This window comes from Lutra lutra, chromosome 12 (genome assembly GCF_902655055.1).
Source record: "Lutra lutra chromosome 12, mLutLut1.2, whole genome shotgun sequence".
Taxonomy (NCBI): Eukaryota; Metazoa; Chordata; class Mammalia; order Carnivora; family Mustelidae; genus Lutra; species Lutra lutra.
In genome coordinates, this window is record NC_062289.1 from 64882771 (window position 1) to 64900521 (window position 17751).

At 50.1% G+C, this 17751-nt stretch overlaps 2 protein-coding genes and 1 long non-coding RNA gene across 4 annotated transcripts; 2 read left to right on the forward strand and 1 right to left on the reverse strand.

The window, feature by feature from the left end:
• The first annotated feature begins 2449 nt into the window (after nucleotides 1-2449).
• On the forward strand, nucleotides 2450-13145 carry LOC125081884 (tubulin alpha-3 chain). The gene is made up of 5 exons (XM_047696776.1): nucleotides 2450-2558; nucleotides 6969-7191; nucleotides 8088-8236; nucleotides 8757-9437; nucleotides 12760-13145. Exons 1-5 carry the CDS (start codon nucleotides 2556-2558, stop codon nucleotides 13054-13056), a joined length of 1353 nt encoding a protein of 450 aa, XP_047552732.1. The 5' UTR covers nucleotides 2450-2555; the 3' UTR covers nucleotides 13057-13145.
• On the reverse strand, nucleotides 4145-11814 carry LOC125081888 (uncharacterized). Of its 2 annotated transcripts, none has more exons than XR_007121813.1 (3): nucleotides 11763-11814; nucleotides 9777-9882; nucleotides 4145-4724 (listed from the first exon to the last, which is right to left on the reverse strand). It is a non-coding gene; the product is annotated as an uncharacterized LOC125081888 (long non-coding RNA). The 2 variants fall into 2 exon arrangements; XR_007121812.1 differs by lacking the exon at nucleotides 4145-4724 and adding an exon at nucleotides 8484-8665.
• A 1648-nt stretch (nucleotides 13146-14793) lies between the features above and the next one.
• THAP7 (THAP domain containing 7) lies at nucleotides 14794-17301 on the forward strand. Its single transcript, XM_047696778.1, has 5 exons — nucleotides 14794-14889; nucleotides 15062-15141; nucleotides 15569-15724; nucleotides 16264-16404; nucleotides 16588-17301. The coding sequence occupies exons 2-5, from the start codon at nucleotides 15062-15064 to the stop codon at nucleotides 17150-17152; spliced, it is 942 nt and encodes a 313-aa protein (XP_047552734.1). The 5' UTR covers nucleotides 14794-14889; the 3' UTR covers nucleotides 17153-17301.
• The last annotated feature ends 450 nt before the right edge of the window (nucleotides 17302-17751 follow it).

The window sequence follows — 17751 nt, forward strand, 5'->3', positions numbered from 1 at the left end:
GTGGGTTAAGCCTCTGCCTTCGGCTCAGGTCATGATCTCAGGGTCCTGGGATCGAGCCCCACATCGGGCTCTCTGTTTAGCAGGGATCCTGCTTCCCCCTCTCTCTCTGCCTGCTTCTCTGCCTACTTGTGATCTCTGTCAAATAAATAAAGTAAAAATCTTTAAAAAAAAATAAAAAAGTTGCCTAGAGTTGGGGAGATGGGAGGGACTGGGAGCTGACAGTGAAAGGGCAGGGGTTTCTTTGGGAGGTGATCAAAATGTTCTAAAGTTGATTGTGGTGATGGTTGCACAAGTATGAATATACTACGAACTACTGGATTGTACACCACTTTAAATGGGTGAATTGTCTGGTGCCTGGCTGGCTCAGTCGGGAGAGTTTGATTTCTGGGTTGTGAGTTCAAGCCCCACAATTACTTAAAAATAAAAAAAAAATCTAAAAAAAAGGGTGAATTTTATAGTATGTGAATTATATCTCAAGAAAGCTGTTACCAAAACAAAACAAACCCTATTGTTGGGTCCAGATTGTGTAAAAAACATGTAGAAGTGTATATATGCAGGAAAAAACACTAAAAAAAAAAAAAACCCTGACATATTAAAATGTTTATTAATGACCCTGGGGTTGAGCCCCAGGTCAGACTCCCCACTCAGCTGGAAGTCTGCTTATCTCCCTCTCCCTCTGCTTATGCTCTCTTTCTCTCTAAAATAATAAGTCTTTTTGGAAAAAATAAAAATAAAATGTGATAGAGGCTATAATTCAATTATTTTTGTGGTACAGTTGGAGCCCTGAGACGGGAGGGTACTATAGACTGAATTGAGTCTTCACCTTCAATTCTTATGTTGAAGCCCCAACCCCAAGTGTGACTGTATTTGGAGATAGGAGGTAACTGATGTTAAATGAGGTCATAAGAGTGGGGCCCTAATCTGTTAAGATTAGTGTCCTTAAAAAAGAAACACCAGAGAGCTTGCTCTCTCCTCCACCTCTGTGGGCAGATACAGCAAGAAGGCAGCCTTTAGCAAGTCAGGAAGACAGACCTGCTTGAGACCAAACCTTCCAGAACTTGACATTGCACTTCTAGCCTCCAGAACTGTGAAAAAATAAACCTCTGTGCTTAAGCTAACCAGACTATGGTGTTTTGTTATGGCAGGTGAGCTAAGATAGAAGGATTCACTCTCCTGGGGAGAAGCAGGGAAGATTGCTCCTAATTTCTGTGACTCTCCCCAGACCTCCCTCCATCTCCCTCCTTCCTGTTGCCAAAGTTGCCTTTTTAAGGGCAGACCTAATCATACTGTTTGCATGTTCCCAAGGCCTACAGAAAAATTCCAGCTCCTCTGTCTGGTGTGTCCCACTGCAGGGGTTGAGTTCTCCATCCTTCTCTAAGAAGAAGATAAGGGTCTGCTCCAACACACTCTGGGGAATCGCCAGAAAGGGTGTGGCATTTGGGTGACAAACTGAGAGTACGCCAGAGTTCCTCTTACTCTGCTCTTCTCAAAAAAAAAAAATACACATTGGATCCTAAAGAAAGTTGAGTCAAGCTTTACAGAATGAAAGAATCAGGTAATTATTCCAAAGTCCCCCAAAATGGACACTGAGCTCCAACCCAGCTCTTGGTGTAGGGGAGGCTGGGGTATACCCTTCCACTCCCTTGTTTCTAGAAACTCAGTTCATATTAAAGAAGGAACCAAATCCTAACTGGTTCCCAGGTGCTGGATGGCAAAGGCCTTTCTACACCAGAAATGGGGTGGACAAGAAAGAGGGTGCAGACTTTAGGTAAAAAGCTGGCATCCATCTTGCTAGTTCAGATGAAAGAATGAACACTAGAGGTCAAAACCCTCCGCAAGCACGGCTGGACCTGCTAGGGAATGGAGCAGGCCCAAGAGACAGGAATGTTCACTTATTCAAAGGATCATGACCCCACTAGCTTACTCAGGGAACAGTTAGTTAGGCATCTAGATGCAGCTAATCAGCACTATCCCAAACACACAATCACCAGGTGCTCCTAATGAAACCTCTAACCTAAGAAATAGGTTTTTCAGATTCCAAGTCCCCCGAGATAGAGCACACTTTCGTGGACGGGAGGAAGCCAACTCAAGTAACAAAGTAACGTCTGTGAACATGATTTCATGAGCTTCCGATCAACAGCGTCCACCTTCTCAGGAGACCCCTGACCCAAATTTTGCCCTTAAAAATCCTCCCTTATAAGGCATCAGGAAGTTCGGGACTTTGGGCATTGGTTTCCCATTCTTCTGGGTGGCACCCCACCAATAAATAGTCTATCTTCACTGCGAAAGCTCAGTGCCAGTCCTTTACTGGCTAGCTTTCCCGCCACAGCCGCATCCAATCTGAAGGCGCCGTACTCCGTGAGTCAAGCAATGGCCAACCAGAAGCGGGATTCCAGGCTTCGGTCCGCCCCGAGGTGCTGACGACCAATTGGCGTCTGCGCAGCGGCGGGCCAATCCCCAGCAGTGTGCACAGTCCGGTGGCGGCAGTTGGGCGCGTGGCGTCTGTGGCGGCAGTTGAGGTCGAGTAGCGGCGTTGGGCAGCAGCTGAGCTCACCATGGTAAGACCCCAGGGCCTGGCCTGCATTGGCAGGACCCCGGCCACTCTTGCTCTGTGGGCGAAGCCCGCCACGTGAGGTGACAGGGAGGGGCAAGACTAGGAAGGACGCTGGGACCTGGGTTCCATGGCGGGGGTGCAGGCGTCGGCTGAAGAAGGGGCTGGGGTGCGCACGGGAGGTCCGGGGCTGAGGGGACGAGCAGATCGTCATCCTCTCGCTTGTCTTCTGGGTGTGTGGGCCTCAAGGGCAGCGGCGACCTGCATCATGGGAGTGTCTGAGGTTGGGGGTGGGAGAGGGCCGGCAGGTGCAGGTGGCGCCTCAGAAATTGTGCCTTGAAGGAGCCAGGCTGGCAGCTGGGTTTTTGGGGTGGCCTCGAATCAGGCTCTGAGAAGACCAGCCATAGTGTTGGGCTTCTGAATACTGGAGGGTGGTTCTCAAATTTTCGGGTCCCAGGACATCCCTACAGTATTACAAACGATCCAGGACTCCAAGGAGCTTTTGTTTCATGTGGGTTACATCGATAAGCATTTGTCATGTTAGAAATTTAAAACGAGAAACTAATTTGTTCACTTTGAGGCAGCACATGTTAACATAAATTACGAGTATCCAAGTCAGAATAGCCAGTTTGTCAACTCTTTGTGGGAAAATAACATTCCATGGGAAAAGCAGCTAGTTCCGTTGGCAACTCAAAACACACAAGTGCCGTTTCTCAAAGACAGCTGTATTTTAGTAGGTACAAAAGTACTTTATGAATATTTTCCATTTTATCACAGTTCTTGAGGATAGAGATTTTTTTTTTAAATATATTTAACTTTAGAGAGAGATAACATGTGAGCGGGGGCGGGCGGGTGGCAGGGGGAGGGAGAGAGAGACTCCTCAAGCAGACTCCCCTGATGAACACAGGACTGGATCCCAGGACCCTGAGATCATTACCTGAATTGAAATCAAGAGTCAGACGCTTTGGAGGGGCGGGTGCCTGCGTGACTCAGAGGGCTAAGTCTCTGCCTTCAGCTCAGGTCATGGTCTCCGGGTCCTGGGATTGAGCCCCACATCAGGCGCTCTGCTTAGCAAGGAGCCTGCTAACCCCTCTCTCTCTCTGCCTGCCTCTCTGCCTACTTGTGATCTCTCTCTCTCTCTCTCTCTCTCTCAAATAAAATCTTTATAAAAAAAAAAAAAAAAAAGTCAGATGCTTGGGTCACCTGGGTGTCTCAGTCGGTTAAGTAGCTGCCTTTGGGTCAGGTCATGATCCCAAGGTCTGGGGATTGAGCCCTACATCCATCTCCCTGCTTCTCCCTCTGCCTGCTCTGCCTACTGCTCCCCCTGCTTGTGTGTGTGCTCTCTCTCTGACAAATAAGTAAATCTTTTAAAATAAATAAAATATGGGACCGTAGGTGGCTCAGTCATCAAGTGCCTGTCTTGGGCTCAGTCATGATCCCAGGGTCCTGGGATTGAGCCCTGCATTGGGCTCCCTGCTCCACGGGAAGTTTGCTTCTCCCTCTCCCACTCTGCTTGTGTTCCCTCTCTTATTGTGTCTCTGTCAAATAAATAAAATCTTTTAAAAATATAAAAGTAAAAAATAAAGAAAAATTTAAAAATCTGCTTAAAAATTTAAAAGAGAAGCTTAACTGAGCCACCCAGGTGCCCCAAGGTTGGAGATTTTATAAAATCAATAATCATTTTTGCTTCATTATGAACATTCTTAAATGAAATTGGCCTATTGATCTTCTTTTTTTTGTCTTTTTACTGTGAGTGCATAAATGTGAGAAATCTAACGAACACTGGTACAGTTTGGTGCCACTACCTTGATTTGTGCTCAAGCACCAGCAGTTTTACCCACCTCTAATTATGCACCATCAATGCAGTTGTGAACATAATGAGAAGGACTGGTCACCTCAGCAGTCCCGACTACGATATTGCTTTAATTACCATGTATCCTGAACAGGTGTATGGATCTCCAGTGGCCTGGCAACTCCAGATAACTTTGAGGACTGTTGCTGGGTAGGGGATCAATAGAAACAATAGATCATTTATAGGAGGAAACATAGTTTTATTGTAAAGTAAAGGAATGAGGAGAGCTTCTGCACATTTGCTGGTTGGAAGTTGAAGCTTCTGGGTAAGTAGGGAATGAGGTTATCTGGTAAGAACATGAAGAGAGCAGTTGGGCTGGAACTTGAAAAGAACACAGGAAGTTTCAAATATTTTTTTTCAGTGAGGAGATAAAGCTGACTAAAGAAATGTAAAATTTTAATGATCCAGCTGAGGTTGGCAATGAATTTATAATGGCTTTCTGCTGAAAGCTAGGAATGGGGGCACCCGGGTGGCTCAGTGGGTTAAAGCCTCTGCTTTCAGCTCAGGTCATGATCCCAGGGTCCTGGGATCTAACCACACATCGCATGTCGGGCTCTCTGCTCAGCAGCCTGTTTCCCCTCCTCTCTCTCCGCCTGCCTCTCTGCCTACTTGTGATCTCTGTCTGTCAAATAAATAAATAAAATCTTAAAAAAAAAAAGAAAAAAGAAAGAAAGAAAGCTAGGAATGATTTCCTGACTGCTTTTTATTTGTTTCATTGGTTAGATAATCAGATGAAAGTGGCCTTGGAGATCACCTAGCACATTGGTCGCCCTCCCTGCCTTTTTAAAGATTTTTAAAATGTATTTGTCAGGGGCGCCTGGGTGGCTCAGTGGGTTAAGCCGCTGCCTTCGGCTCAGGTCATGATCTCAGGGTCCTGGGATCGAGCCCCGCATCAGGCTCTCTGCTCAGCAGGGAGCCTGCTTCCTCCTCTCTCTCTGCCTGCCTCTCTGCCTGCTTGTGGTCTCTCTCTGTCAAATAAATAAATAAAAATCTTAAAAAAAAAAAAATGTATTTGTCAGAGTGAATGGATGAGCACAAGCAGGGGGAGTGGCAGGCAGAGGAAGAAACAGGCTCTCTGCCAAGCAAGGAGCCTGATGCAGGACTCTATCCCAGGACCCTGGGATCATGACCTGAGCCAAAGGCCCCCACTTAACTGACTGAGCCATCTAGGTATCCCGTGTCAGTCCCCAGTTTATAAAAGAAGAAATTGAGGGATTTTCTCAGGATACAGAGCTTACTGCAGTCATAGCGGGGCTGAGTGAGTAGAAAAACCAAGTCAGGCATTCTGTGAAGTATAGGCTGCTTGGATTTAAGTAAGGCAAAGTGAACAATACGGATTTGCAAATGGTGTGATTGGGTGGAGTCCAAGACTTCCCAGAGTGTTGTTGACTTCCTTCTCTGAAGGAATGAGTTCTTTGTCATTGGAGTTCTTTCTGGAATTGAATGCTTCCTTCTGGGATAGATTCTTGGGGGATTGCAGCGTAGTGTAATTTCTGTGCCCCTAATTTGAGATATGATGCTCCTGTAATAGAAAACAGGACTTCAAGTTCTTGGTGTATTGTACATTAGGATTTAGGGTAGATAGGACACCTTGAATTTAATTTGATTTCCTCTATGTATTTGTAAGGATAATGTGTCTAAAATAGAACAAATGATTAATGACTGTACAGTTAGGTTCCTGGCAGGAAAGGTATGATGCAGTCAAAATATGTACTTCGAAGAAAATCTTTAAAAAGGTACTATCTATAAAGCTATGGGCAGGGTCTAAGGAAGCCACCAACAGACGGTGCATTGTTGTAGCACTTGTGATGTCTGGTAGCCTTTAACTCCTAGCTTTGAAGGTGAAATGAGGGAGTGGTTACTGGAAGTTAAGAAGGTAGCTTTATGAAAAGCACTGTCTGCTAGTTCCTGGCCTTGATAAACACTCAAGGAACCCTTGGAAGTATGGCAGGAGGGAGCCAGGAAGTGAGCACCCTGACCACACTGTCCTCTAACCTCCCTGTCTCCTGCTGATGCCTGCCATTGGCTAAAGCAACCAGAAGCCAGGGGCAAAGCAGTCCTTTTAATGTAGTCCACATGGGTAAGCCTTCCTGAACACAAACCTAGGCAGAGAAAAATAGAGGATATATGTAGATGGATAGATAGAAGACACACATACAGTGACCAGTGGCACCTGAGCTGTGGTAACCTGTGTGATAGTCCACTTGTCCTTCCCTGAGTCTATATTACCTGTTACCCGGTCTTTGGACAGGACACCATCAAGAACTAATGTTCTTTAGAGACTAAGTATGACTAGCGACAATGCAGAGCTTATTATTGACAGGACACATATAGTCGCAAACACTTTTGTAAAGGGGCTAAGTCTGGCACTTAGTAGCTAGGTGGTTTAGAGCACCTTAGTTTTCACAGTGACAAAGGGTCACATAAGCCTTCTGGGAAAGGCTTGTAAATGATTTAGATGATGAAACATATATATGTATATATATGTTATTATGTTTTGCATGCCATATAGTGTCGATTGCCTTAAAAACAAGGAGGTCTCAAGGTTTGTGTTCTGGTTCCCAGCGCGAGTGCATCTCTATCCACGTGGGGCAGGCAGGTGTCCAGATCGGCAATGCCTGCTGGGAACTGTACTGCCTTGAACATGGAATTCAGCCTGACGGTCAGATGCCAAGTGACAAAACCATCGGCGGTGGGGATGACTCCTTCAACACGTTCTTCAGCGAGACTGGGGCTGGCAAGCATGTGCCCAGAGCAGTGTTTGTGGATCTGGAACCCACCGTGGTCGGTAGGTACTGGGGCACTTGGGCAGCTTTCCTGGGACAGTGAGAGAGTCTCTCTAAAGCCCCACCCACGTCCCCTGTGCTCCTTTGAATCCTTCCACAGAAAGGATGGGACACACGAATATATGCCTGTGGCTGTGTTAGGTGAGAAACTACAGGGTGAGTGCTTAAAGTGTCTTTGGCACCGAGGCTCCTAATGCAGGAGAACCTAATATCCAGGAAAAAGAGGCTGGTAATAGATCTACTCGAGGCCCTCTCAGACCCAGGCAGGTGGTTGTGTAGACCAGGGTGCAGGGTGCCCGGTCACGGGTCCTTCGTTAACGCTGCCCACAAGGTGTTGCCGGTGCACAAGAGTCTTGACCTGCATCTTAGATGCAGAAGGTAAATAGAGAACATTCCTTGGGATCTACCAGCTGAGAAGCCTGAGGTGGTGGCCAAGGAGAGCTGCAAAGAGACGCACCTTTCAGTGGCGACCCAGGGGGAGACAGAATGTCAGCCTGAAGTCTATGAGCCTCAGGCCACCTAGGGTACCCTGTCGGGACTGCCTGGCAGAAGTCACGCTGACCTGGTGAGTATCTCATATGTAAGGGCTTCTTAGGCACACTGTTGCTATAGCTACAGCTGGGAAGAAATAATCGCGTGTGTGCAGGTGTGAGCTTTTTCCCTTCTTTGGGAACCGGTCAGATTGGACTTTGTACCTCCAGTAGACTTTCCCTGCTAGGGCCACAGATCGCAGTTGTGGTCCGCATGTCACAGAGAGACATTTCCTGTGAGACACTGACACTGCTGACCCCCAAGGCCCAGCATGTGCATGGTAGATGCAGCGGGTCCCCGAATCCCTCCCTCTTGGTGAGTTAACAACAGGCCTTAAAGACACGCGGCCCACGCATCCTCTTTGTAGATGAAGTGCGCACGGGGACCTACAGGCAGCTCTTCCACCCGGAGCAGCTGATCACGGGGAAGGAGGACGCAGCCAATAATTATGCCAGAGGCCATTATACCATCGGCAAGGAGATCGTCGACCTGGTCCTGGACCGGATCCGAAAACTGGTAAGAGAGCGTCCTGTGGGGGCGCCTGGGTGGCTCAGTGGGTTAAGCCGCTGCCTTCGGCTCAGGTCATGATCCCAAGTCCTGGGTTCAAGCCCCGCATCGGGCTTTCTGCTCAGCAGGGAGCCTGCTTCCTCCTCTCTCTCCGCCTGCCTCTCTGCCTGCTTGTGATTTCTCTCTGTCAAATAAATAAATAAAATCTTAAAAAAAAAAAAAAAAGAGAGCGTCCTGTGGACTTTGCCCTGGCCGGGAGGGCGGGTGGGGATGGGGACCGTGAGGCCACTCTGGCCAAACCCCAGGCCAGAATCTTGAGTCCCCGTCTTCCTTCACGGGTGGCTTCATGCATCCATCGTCCATCCATCTTAACGTCCGCCTTGCTTTGCTCCTGAGTGTCCCGCGTGTGCGCTGTGGACGATTCAAACGCGTAGCGTCCTGCAGAGGAAAAGAGGAGTGACCGTGGCTCGCTGGAGGTCGGCGGTGTGGCTTCTGCAGGCGCTGACCCACGGTCTGTGATTTCTCTCAGGCGGATCTGTGCACGGGGCTGCAGGGCTTCCTCATCTTCCACAGTTTCGGGGGCGGCACCGGCTCTGGGTTCGCGTCTCTGCTCATGGAGCGGCTGTCGGTGGACTACGGCAAGAAGTCCAAGCTGGAATTTGCCATTTACCCAGCTCCCCAGGTGTCCACGGCCGTGGTGGAGCCCTACAACTCCATCCTGACCACCCACACGACCCTGGAGCATTCCGACTGTGCCTTCATGGTGGACAACGAAGCCATCTACGACATCTGTCGGCGCAACCTGGATATCGAGCGGCCCACGTACACCAACCTCAATCGTCTGATCGGGCAGATCGTGTCCTCCATCACGGCCTCCCTGCGATTCGATGGGGCCCTGAACGTGGACTTGACGGAATTCCAGACCAACCTGGTCCCGTACCCCCGCATCCACTTTCCCCTGGCCACGTACGCCCCGGTCATCTCTGCCGAGAAGGCCTACCACGAGCAGCTGTCCGTGGCTGAGATCACCAATGCCTGCTTCGAGCCGGCCAACCAGATGGTCAAGTGTGACCCTCGGCACGGCAAGTACATGGCCTGCTGCATGTTGTACAGGGGGGACGTGGTCCCGAAAGATGTCAACGCAGCCATCGCCACCATCAAGACCAAGCGTACCATCCAATTTGTGGATTGGTGCCCGACTGGATTTAAGGTAGGACTGGGTGATGCAGAGTGGTTTTTGCCTGTCAGCAGCAGCAGACCCAGCACAGCATGCCCTTTGTGGAGAATACCCCCGTTCCATGGCAGCTGGGCTGCAAGGAAAACAAGTTTAGGAATTTGCTAAGGGCATATCAACCACTTCATGTATCCTTATATCTTAGAACCACCCTATAAAGTTTCCCAGGGTAGTATTACTGACATCTTACAGTGTAAAGACTGAGCTGGAGCAGCTGTTAGTATCTTAAAGGCCCCATGGGTGGCAAGTGATGCAGAGCGCATCAGAGACAGTCTGACTGTACGTCTGCTCTCTCCACATTTTTCTTTTGCTTACCTGAGTTTGTTAGGTCTGTGGTGTTTTGTATTAGACATCGTGTTTTTTAGACTTTACATAACTTCAGACACCTCTATTCACTGCAGTTTAGGCAAAACTTACAGGTCTGTAAGCAGAATTTTAAATTGGTTACACAGTGTTTACTGTAGGGGCTGACGAGTTCACTCTTGTTTCTCCAAACCACACTGGGAATGCTGGGTCGCATGTAATACCACACTGATGATAAATAGGTGGCTCCTTCAACTCTGTTTAGTGTCACAGTGAAATGTCTGCCAAGAAAAAGGGAACATGTCTTGGAAGTCAAATAACAGATTGTCAGGCTCTAGATCTATTATGATTATGCAGCTAAGTGCCTCACTATGCCTGGGTTTGAGAACTCTGTGCCCTTTGTAGTTAAAAGTGATTGTTGACCCTTGGGCTTCTGCACTTGAAAAAGCTGTGGACCCTCCTATTTGTATGTCCTGATGATTTCCTAAGGTGTTTGGAGAGCTGTACATTCCAGTCATTTCAGATTGAAAATGATGAGAAGCAGAAGAAATATGTGTCATCTGGTCCCACTTGGAATGGCTGTAGCTTACCTGTAACTGCAGAGAAGTTGAATCTGTCTGGCCCTGTCAGCCCCCACTTTTGTCTGTGTCAGATAACTTGATACAGATCATCTCTGATGGCATAAAAATGATGGATTTAAAGTGACTCACAGGAAAGGGTAAACTTTATGACAGGTTTCACCAGTCTGGACATAGCCACAAATCTTACATGGGAAGTTTGCAGACCTTAGAAGTTAGAGGTCAAAGTTTAAATCTATTCCATGCATCTAATTGCCAAGTTCTTGACTTGGGTGGAAGAAGTTCTCTTTCAGTCACTGTAACCTTCAGAAGGTAAGGTTATCCAAGGCAGCTTCACCTGGGAGGCACTGTGGGGGTTGCCTTGTGACTAAGCTCCTTCTCCTGAATCTCTGGCTCCTGTGAACCAGCATAAAGGCCAGTCTGTGAGGAGGTACAGAAAGTCATAGCTTTTTTTTTTTTTTTTTTTTTAAGATTTTATTTATTTGACAAAGAGAGATCACATAAGCAGAGAGGCAGGCAGAGAGAGGAGGGGAAGCAGGCTCCCTGCTGAGCAGAGAAGCCCCATGTGGGGCTCCATCCCAGGACCCTGAGGTCATGACTTGAGCCAAAGGCAGAAGCTTAACCCACTGAGCCACCCAGGCTCAGTAAAGCCATAGCTTTACTGGGTAAGGCTCAGTAAAAGCCATAGCTTTTACTGTTCCTACAGAAGACAGGCCAGCCTCAGAGGGACTATATTGCATTCTCATTGCTCTAAGCTCTTTGTCAGCTGGAATGTGGTTACATTCTGTGTTCTCTAACCATTTACTCAGGGATACACAATATTCTCTGCTTAAATGTGTTTAGTTTTTTATTATAAAAATGCATATATGTAGCAAAATATTAAAACACTATAGAAGGCTGAAAAGCTAAAGTCCTCTTCCCCTTCCCTGGAGCTTGCTTTGTTCTTCATTCTGTGTATTTTCAAGGGAATATATACTTTTTGTGTTCTGGGTGATGTCGAGAGGCCAGCAATAGGGGCAAAGGATGCAAGTTCTTGTCAGTGACAAGAGCTGACTCAGTACACACAAGCCAAAGAAAGCAGGGAATTGGTGGTGCTCCCACTTGGGAGGGACTAGCTGGCCTGGCCTTAAGAGTTGTGGGAGGGCACCCGTACCCCCCGGTCAAGGTCTGGGCCCATGTCTCTCCCCATAACAGTTCTGGAGACTGGCTGTGTCCCTAGCTGCTGCTAACTGCTATGTGCTCACCAAGATACTGTCTCAGCACACTCCCAGGTGTTTATCCTCCTGCACAATGATGTTCCCTTAGCCATCAATGGCTCTAGCCTGTTTTGTTACCCCAGAGTAAAAATACCTAGGGTTATTTCTAAGCATAAATACTCACATAGTAACCAACTTGTCTTTTTGTCAAGTATATAATATACCTTGAGGGGTGCCTGGGTGGCTTGGTCGTTAAGTGTGTGCCTTCAGCTAAGGTCATGATGCCAGGGTCCTGGGATCAAGCTCTCCGCATCAGGCTCCCTGCTCCACGGGGAGCCTGCTTCTCTCTCTCCCACTCCCTCTGCTGTGTTCCCTCTCTCCCTGTGTCTTGCTCTGTCAAATAAATAAATAAAATCTTTAAAAATATATATATATACATATATATGTGTATATATATATATATATATATATATATATACCTTGAACATGTTTATATGCCAAGACACAGTTCTCATTCTTTTTCATGACCACAGTGTTTCACTAAATGGGTCTATAAAAATTTAGTTTGCCATGATGGACATTGTTTCCAGTTCTGCCATTAGTACTTTAAAGATTTTATTTATTTATTTGACAGAGACAGAGATCACAAGTAGGCAGAGAGGCAGGCAGAGAGAGGAGGGGAAGCAGGCTCCCAACTGAGCAGAGCTAGATGTGGGCCTTGATCCCAGGACCCTGAGATCATGACCTGAGCCGAAGGCAGAGGCTTAACCCACTGAGCCAACCAGGCACCCACCATTAGTACTTTAAATACATAAAAATGTTCATACATGTAGCTTTGTGCTCTTGTGTGGGTAAATCTAAGAATTGAAAGCATATAGTCAAAGGATGTTAAATTCTTATCAGTACAATCAAAAAATAAAGTACCAGTTTATACAGGGCATCATTTAAACTGGGTCCACAGCTCATTTTTAAAAGCAAGCTACTGGAGTGTCTGGGTGGCTTAGTTGGTTAAGCATCTGCCTTTGGCTCAGGTCGTGGTCCCAGGGTCCTGGCGGAGCCCCACATTGGGCTCCCTGGTCGTCGGGGAGTCTGCTTCTTCTGCCTGCTGCTCCCCCACCTGTGTGCTCTGTCAGATAAATAAATAAAATCTAAAAAAAAAAAAAAAAAAGCTACTTTTCTGAGGCCACATTACAATCGCCATATGTTCTCTTTCTCTCGCAGGTGGGCATCAACTACCAACCCCCCACTGTCGTCCCCGGGGGTGACCTGGCCAAGGTGCAGCGGGCCGTGTGCATGCTGAGCAACACGACCGCCATTGCCGAGGCCTGGGCCCGCCTGGACCATAAGTTTGACCTCATGTACGCAAAGCGAGCCTTTGTGCACTGGTACGTGGGGGAAGGCATGGAGGAAGGGGAGTTCTCTGAGGCCCGGGAGGACCTGGCAGCTCTGGAGAAAGATTATGAAGAGGTGGGTGTGGATTCCGTGGAAGCAGAGGCCGAAGAAGGGGAAGAATACTGAATGGGAGTGCATCTGGCTACCATCCCTTTGTATCGCCCCCACTGTAACATTACAAGATATGTTTACCTATTAAAGTTTCTGTATTGAAGGGTCGTGTCCCTTGTGCTGCACCTTGACAGAATGCCCGATCCAGATACCTGCCTTTTCAAAGTGCATTTCCAGGGTAAAAAACATGTTTCCTCTCAAAAAAATTAAGCATGTTCGTATGTTTAGTTACCACTTTACCCCTAGAAGGAAGGCTTCAAAAGGCATGGCTGAGGGAATTAGGAAAAATGCTTTGGTTATTCTTAAATCTTTCACTTATTCTTGGTGTTCCTTTGGAGAATGAACTAGTAATGCTTTTTTTTTTTTTTTTCCCCTAAATGTGGAGCGCTTACTTTCACCCAGTCTTGTGGGAGGGACCAAGGAGGCAGCTCCACCCTAGCGCTAACGCATTTACTGAGGCTGTTTGCAGCAAGGTCTTTTGGGGGGGAGGGGGGATAATTGGTTTGTTTTAAATCTTTTTTTTTTTTTTTTTTTCTTTTAACATTATCTATTTGAGAGCGAGGAAGTGAGCACCAGCAGGGGTAAGGAGGGGGTGGGTGGAGAGAGGGAAAAGCAGGCTCCCTACTGAGCAGGGAGCCCAAAGATCAGGCCCTGAGCTGAAGGCAGATGCTTAACTGACTGAGCCACCCAGGCGCCCCTGTTTGTTTGTTTTAAAGATTTATACATCTTCACTTCAGAAAAAAACAGACTCCAAGCAGGAGGGGCAGAGGAAGGGGGAGGGAAAATCCCAAGCCAACTCTGCGCTAACCGCAAAGCCCGAAGTGGGGCTCCATCTCAGGGCCCTGAGATCATGACCTAAGCCAAACCAAGAGCAGAATGCTCAACTGACTGGGCTACCCAGGCGCTCCTAAGGCCTTTGTTTTTGTTTTTAAAGATTTTATTTGAGAGAGAGCATGAGAGGTAAAAAGGTCGGAGGGAGAAGGAGACTTCCCATGGAGCAGGGAGCCTGATGCGGGACCTGATCCAGGACTCTGGGATCATGACCTGAGCTGAAAGCAGTCGCTTAACCAACTGAGCCACCCAGGCACCCAGCCTTCGTTTTCCTTTTTTCTTTTTTTAAAGATTCTATTTATTTGAGAGAGAGCGAGAGCATGAAAGGGGCGATGGGCAGAGGGAGAAGCCGGCTCCCCGATGAGCAGAGGGCCTGATGTCCAGGATCATGACCCGAGCCAAAGGCAGCTGCTCAACCAACTGAGCCACCCAGGTGCCCCCAGCCTTTGTTTTTACCCCTAACTCAGCTGCCTCCCTGCCAGAAGGAACAAGAAAACCTTCTGCCCATTTACATTTTCCCAAAATGTGACCCAGTGCCCACCGCACACCCATCCAATTTATAATGTTTTTCCCGGAGTAAGCTATGAGCACTGGACTTTGTCAGGTTCTTTGGATCATGCATCGTGGTCCCTTTGTTCTCATTGGAGTTAACTTTCTTGCAGTCTAGTCTTTACCGGGAGCCAGCGTGAGTCCCAGGACCCTGCCGGCTTCCCGCTTCCCCGCCGCCAGAGCTGTAGGCCGGGACTCTGCGCCGCCAAGCGAGACCGCTCCTTCGGCGCCTAGGTGCTAAGAGCCAAGAGCTAGCCGGAAAGACAAAAAGAGGTCCCTGTGTGTGACCGCGCACGCGTTCAGGTAGGCTGGGACAGCGCAGATCCCGCAGCGATCTTACGCTCCTGCCGCTTCCGGGGCCCGCCCCGCCCCTCGGGCCAACGCCCCGCTCTTCCGAGTCTCTATGGTACCAACTTCCACCGCGCGCCACTCCTCGCGAGACTTCGGCGGCGCAGCAATGGCGAGATCGTGACTGCCGCTGACGGGAGTCAGGAGAACGGGCTGGGACGGGGCTCGGGCGAGATCGGGCCGGGGGAGACCCGGCAGGCCAGGGCCGCCTGGAGCGGAGCGGCGGCTGGGGGCGCGAGGCCCCTTGGGGCCGGGACAGCCGCCCACGACCAAGCTCCCGCCTCTTCCCCAGATGCCGCGTCACTGCTCCGCCGCCGGCTGCTGCACACGGGACACGCGCGAGACGCGCAACCGCGGCATCTCCTTCCACAGGTCAGCGCGCGTGCGTGCTGGCGCGGGAAGGTTAACGTGCGCATGCGCCCGTTTTTCCCCTCTTCGTGGAGACACGATTGCGCATGTGCCATCCTCTCTTTGGCGCGAGGCTTGTACTTGTAGATGGGAGAGGGTGAAAGGGGCGGTGCCGGTGCGACTGAGTCTAGGTGGGAGAGGAAGCACGGGAGATCACCAGCCTGGGGCCTTTTGTTCTGTGACTCTTACCTGCTAGGTGGTACTAAGGAAGTTGCTCTCCTTGAGGCCTCAGTTTCCTCATCTGGGCTTGGGAGGACGGTGTTTACCCGGAGAGGTGAAGGGAGGTCAGGTGGTGGCGTGTGCAGGACCAGCCCTTGCTGTCTGGAGAGCTTGGGCAGCTGGAGCCCAGGGTTGCAGACACCCTGGTGCTCACTGGTCTGTGGCTTCACAGACTTCCCAAGAAGGACAATCCGCGGCGAGGCTTGTGGCTGGCCAACTGCCAGCGGCTGGACCCCAGCGGCCAGGGCCTGTGGGACCCGGCTTCCGAGTACATCTACTTCTGCTCCAAACACTTCGAGGAAAACTGCTTTGAGCTGGTGGGAATCAGGTGAGCTTCCTTGGCAAGCATCGCTGGGGCAGGGTTTGAAGCATCAGAGTGGCTGGCCGATTGGGGCAGCTCTAGGGCCAGGAGAGGAGGATCCTGGAGTCACTCGCTGGGGGACAGACAGACCTGGTTCCCAGTGTGGCTGCATCTTTCCAGCTTTGTACCTCAGTGACAGTAAGACCCATCCCCTCAGGATAACTGTGCCAGTGACAAAGGAGAAAAACATTAGCTTTTTCAGAGGTTGTTCCTTAGGACCTAAGTCCTCCCAGCAAGTCCACAGTGAAATTACACTTTTGGCTGGTCAGCCTAGCTCTGGTGCAGCCTTTCTACACACTGAAATTTCGAGGAAGAGAATGGTGTCACTCTTATCTAACTTGGTTTTCCCTAAATTAAGTGCTTGCAACATGCCTACCCACCTCCTGTAGCGCTAGTGTGGGAGAGCCCGATCTGGGGCGCTGGGGGCATGCTAGCTCTGTGCCCTGCGGGTTGCCCTGGGTGGCAGGATGTGTTGTCCATCTCATCCAGGCTGCTTTCCCCCACAGCGGGTATCACAGGCTGAAGGAGGGGGCGGTTCCCACAATATTTGAAACTTTCTCCAAGTTACGCCGGACAACCAAGACCAAGGGGCACAGTTACCCACCTGGCCCCCCCGACGTCAGCCGACTCCGGCGATGCAGGAAGCGGTATGTGTGCTGTGGGTGGAGGGTGCCTTGCTCCCATCCCTAGCCTGAGAGACGGGTTTATTTAGTTTGTTTGCCACCAATTTTGCTGGACAGGGTTCTGAGCCAGCAGAGTGGGCTCGATGGGCTGGTGAAGTGGGGTCTGGAATGGCTTGGCCTGGCCTATTAGTCTCTCTCTCCTCTCAGCTGCTCTGAGGGCCGAGGGCCCACGACTCCATTTTCTCCACCTCCCCCTGTTGATGTTACCTGCTTTCCTGTGGAAGAGGCTTCGGCCCCTGCTGCTTTGCCTGCCTCCCCTACTGGGAGGCTGGAGGCTGGCCTCAGCAGCCCCTTCTCAGACCTCCTGGGGCCCCTGGGTGCCCAGGCAGATGAAGCAGGCTGCAGCGCCCAGCCCTCACCGGAGCGGGAACCAGAGAGACAGCCGTCCCCGCTCGAGCCACGGCCTGTCTCACCCTCGGCCTATATGCTGCGCCTCCCACCCCCGGCCGGCGCCTACATCCAGAACGAGCACAGCTACCAGGTGGGCAGCGCCCTGCTCTGGAAGCGGCGGGCTGAGGCCGCACTTGATGCTCTGGACAAGGCCCAGCGCCAGCTGCAGGCCTGCAAGCGGCGAGAGCAGCGCCTGCGGCTACGGCTCAGCAAACTGCAGCAGGAGCGGGCACGGGAGAAGCGGGCACAGGCAGATGCTCGCCAGACTCTGAAGGAGCATGTGCAGGACTTTGCCATGCAGCTGAGCAGCAGCATGGCATGAGTGAGGGGCTGTTGGCCCCAGGGCTGACATGAAGGGCTGCCTGGTTGTGCTTCAGCCTCATCCTCCCTCGGAATCCGCCTGGAAAGGAACCCAGTCTGAGCTGTGTCCACCAGACCTGCCAGATGTCATAATAAAGTGGATTCTAGGAGGCCCTGCTATCTGGCTCAGCTGGGGCTGGGGCCCTACCCCTGGAGTCTGAGCTCTCAGCTATGGAGAGCAAGAAGTCCAACTCTTTCCTGCCTCTCCTCCTGCAACTCCAGGCCCCCCCAGGGTTTTCTGAGGGACAGGATGGTGTGAGCAGAGGCCAGGGGCAGCACTAGGAACCCTCTTCTTGGTACCTGAACAGCCCAGACTTAAGCAGTCTCAACTCTCTGAAAAAAACACTCATGACACCCAGGCCAGATTCAGTTTGCAAGGACACCTGCATGGCTTCCATCCACTGGCCCAGTCGGCCCAGCAGTCAGGGTCGGCCCAGCATGGCACCTCAACCCCAGCCTGCAGACCAGCTACCTACCCCCTTAACCACTGTGCTGGGCTCATCTGAAAAACGGACAAAGATGGCAATTTCTGATCTGGTGCTATATGCTTGGCAAGTAGTA

Bases quoted from the DNA above. Each gene is read 5' to 3' on its own strand.
- THAP7 (XM_047696778.1), top strand. From the start codon at position 15,062: ATGCCGCGTCACTGCTCCGCCGCCGGCTGCTGCACACGGGACACGCGC. The intron at 15,142-15,568 runs GTCAGCGCGCGT...GTGGCTTCACAG, and splicing joins CGCGGCATCTCCTTCCACAG to ACTTCCCAAGAAGGACAATC. The intron at 15,725-16,263 runs GTGAGCTTCCTT...TTTCCCCCACAG, and splicing joins TTTGAGCTGGTGGGAATCAG to CGGGTATCACAGGCTGAAGG.
- LOC125081884 (XM_047696776.1), top strand. The intron at 7,192-8,087 runs GTAGGTACTGGG...TCCTCTTTGTAG, and splicing joins TCTGGAACCCACCGTGGTCG to ATGAAGTGCGCACGGGGACC. The intron at 9,438-12,759 runs GTAGGACTGGGT...TTTCTCTCGCAG, and splicing joins GGTGCCCGACTGGATTTAAG to GTGGGCATCAACTACCAACC.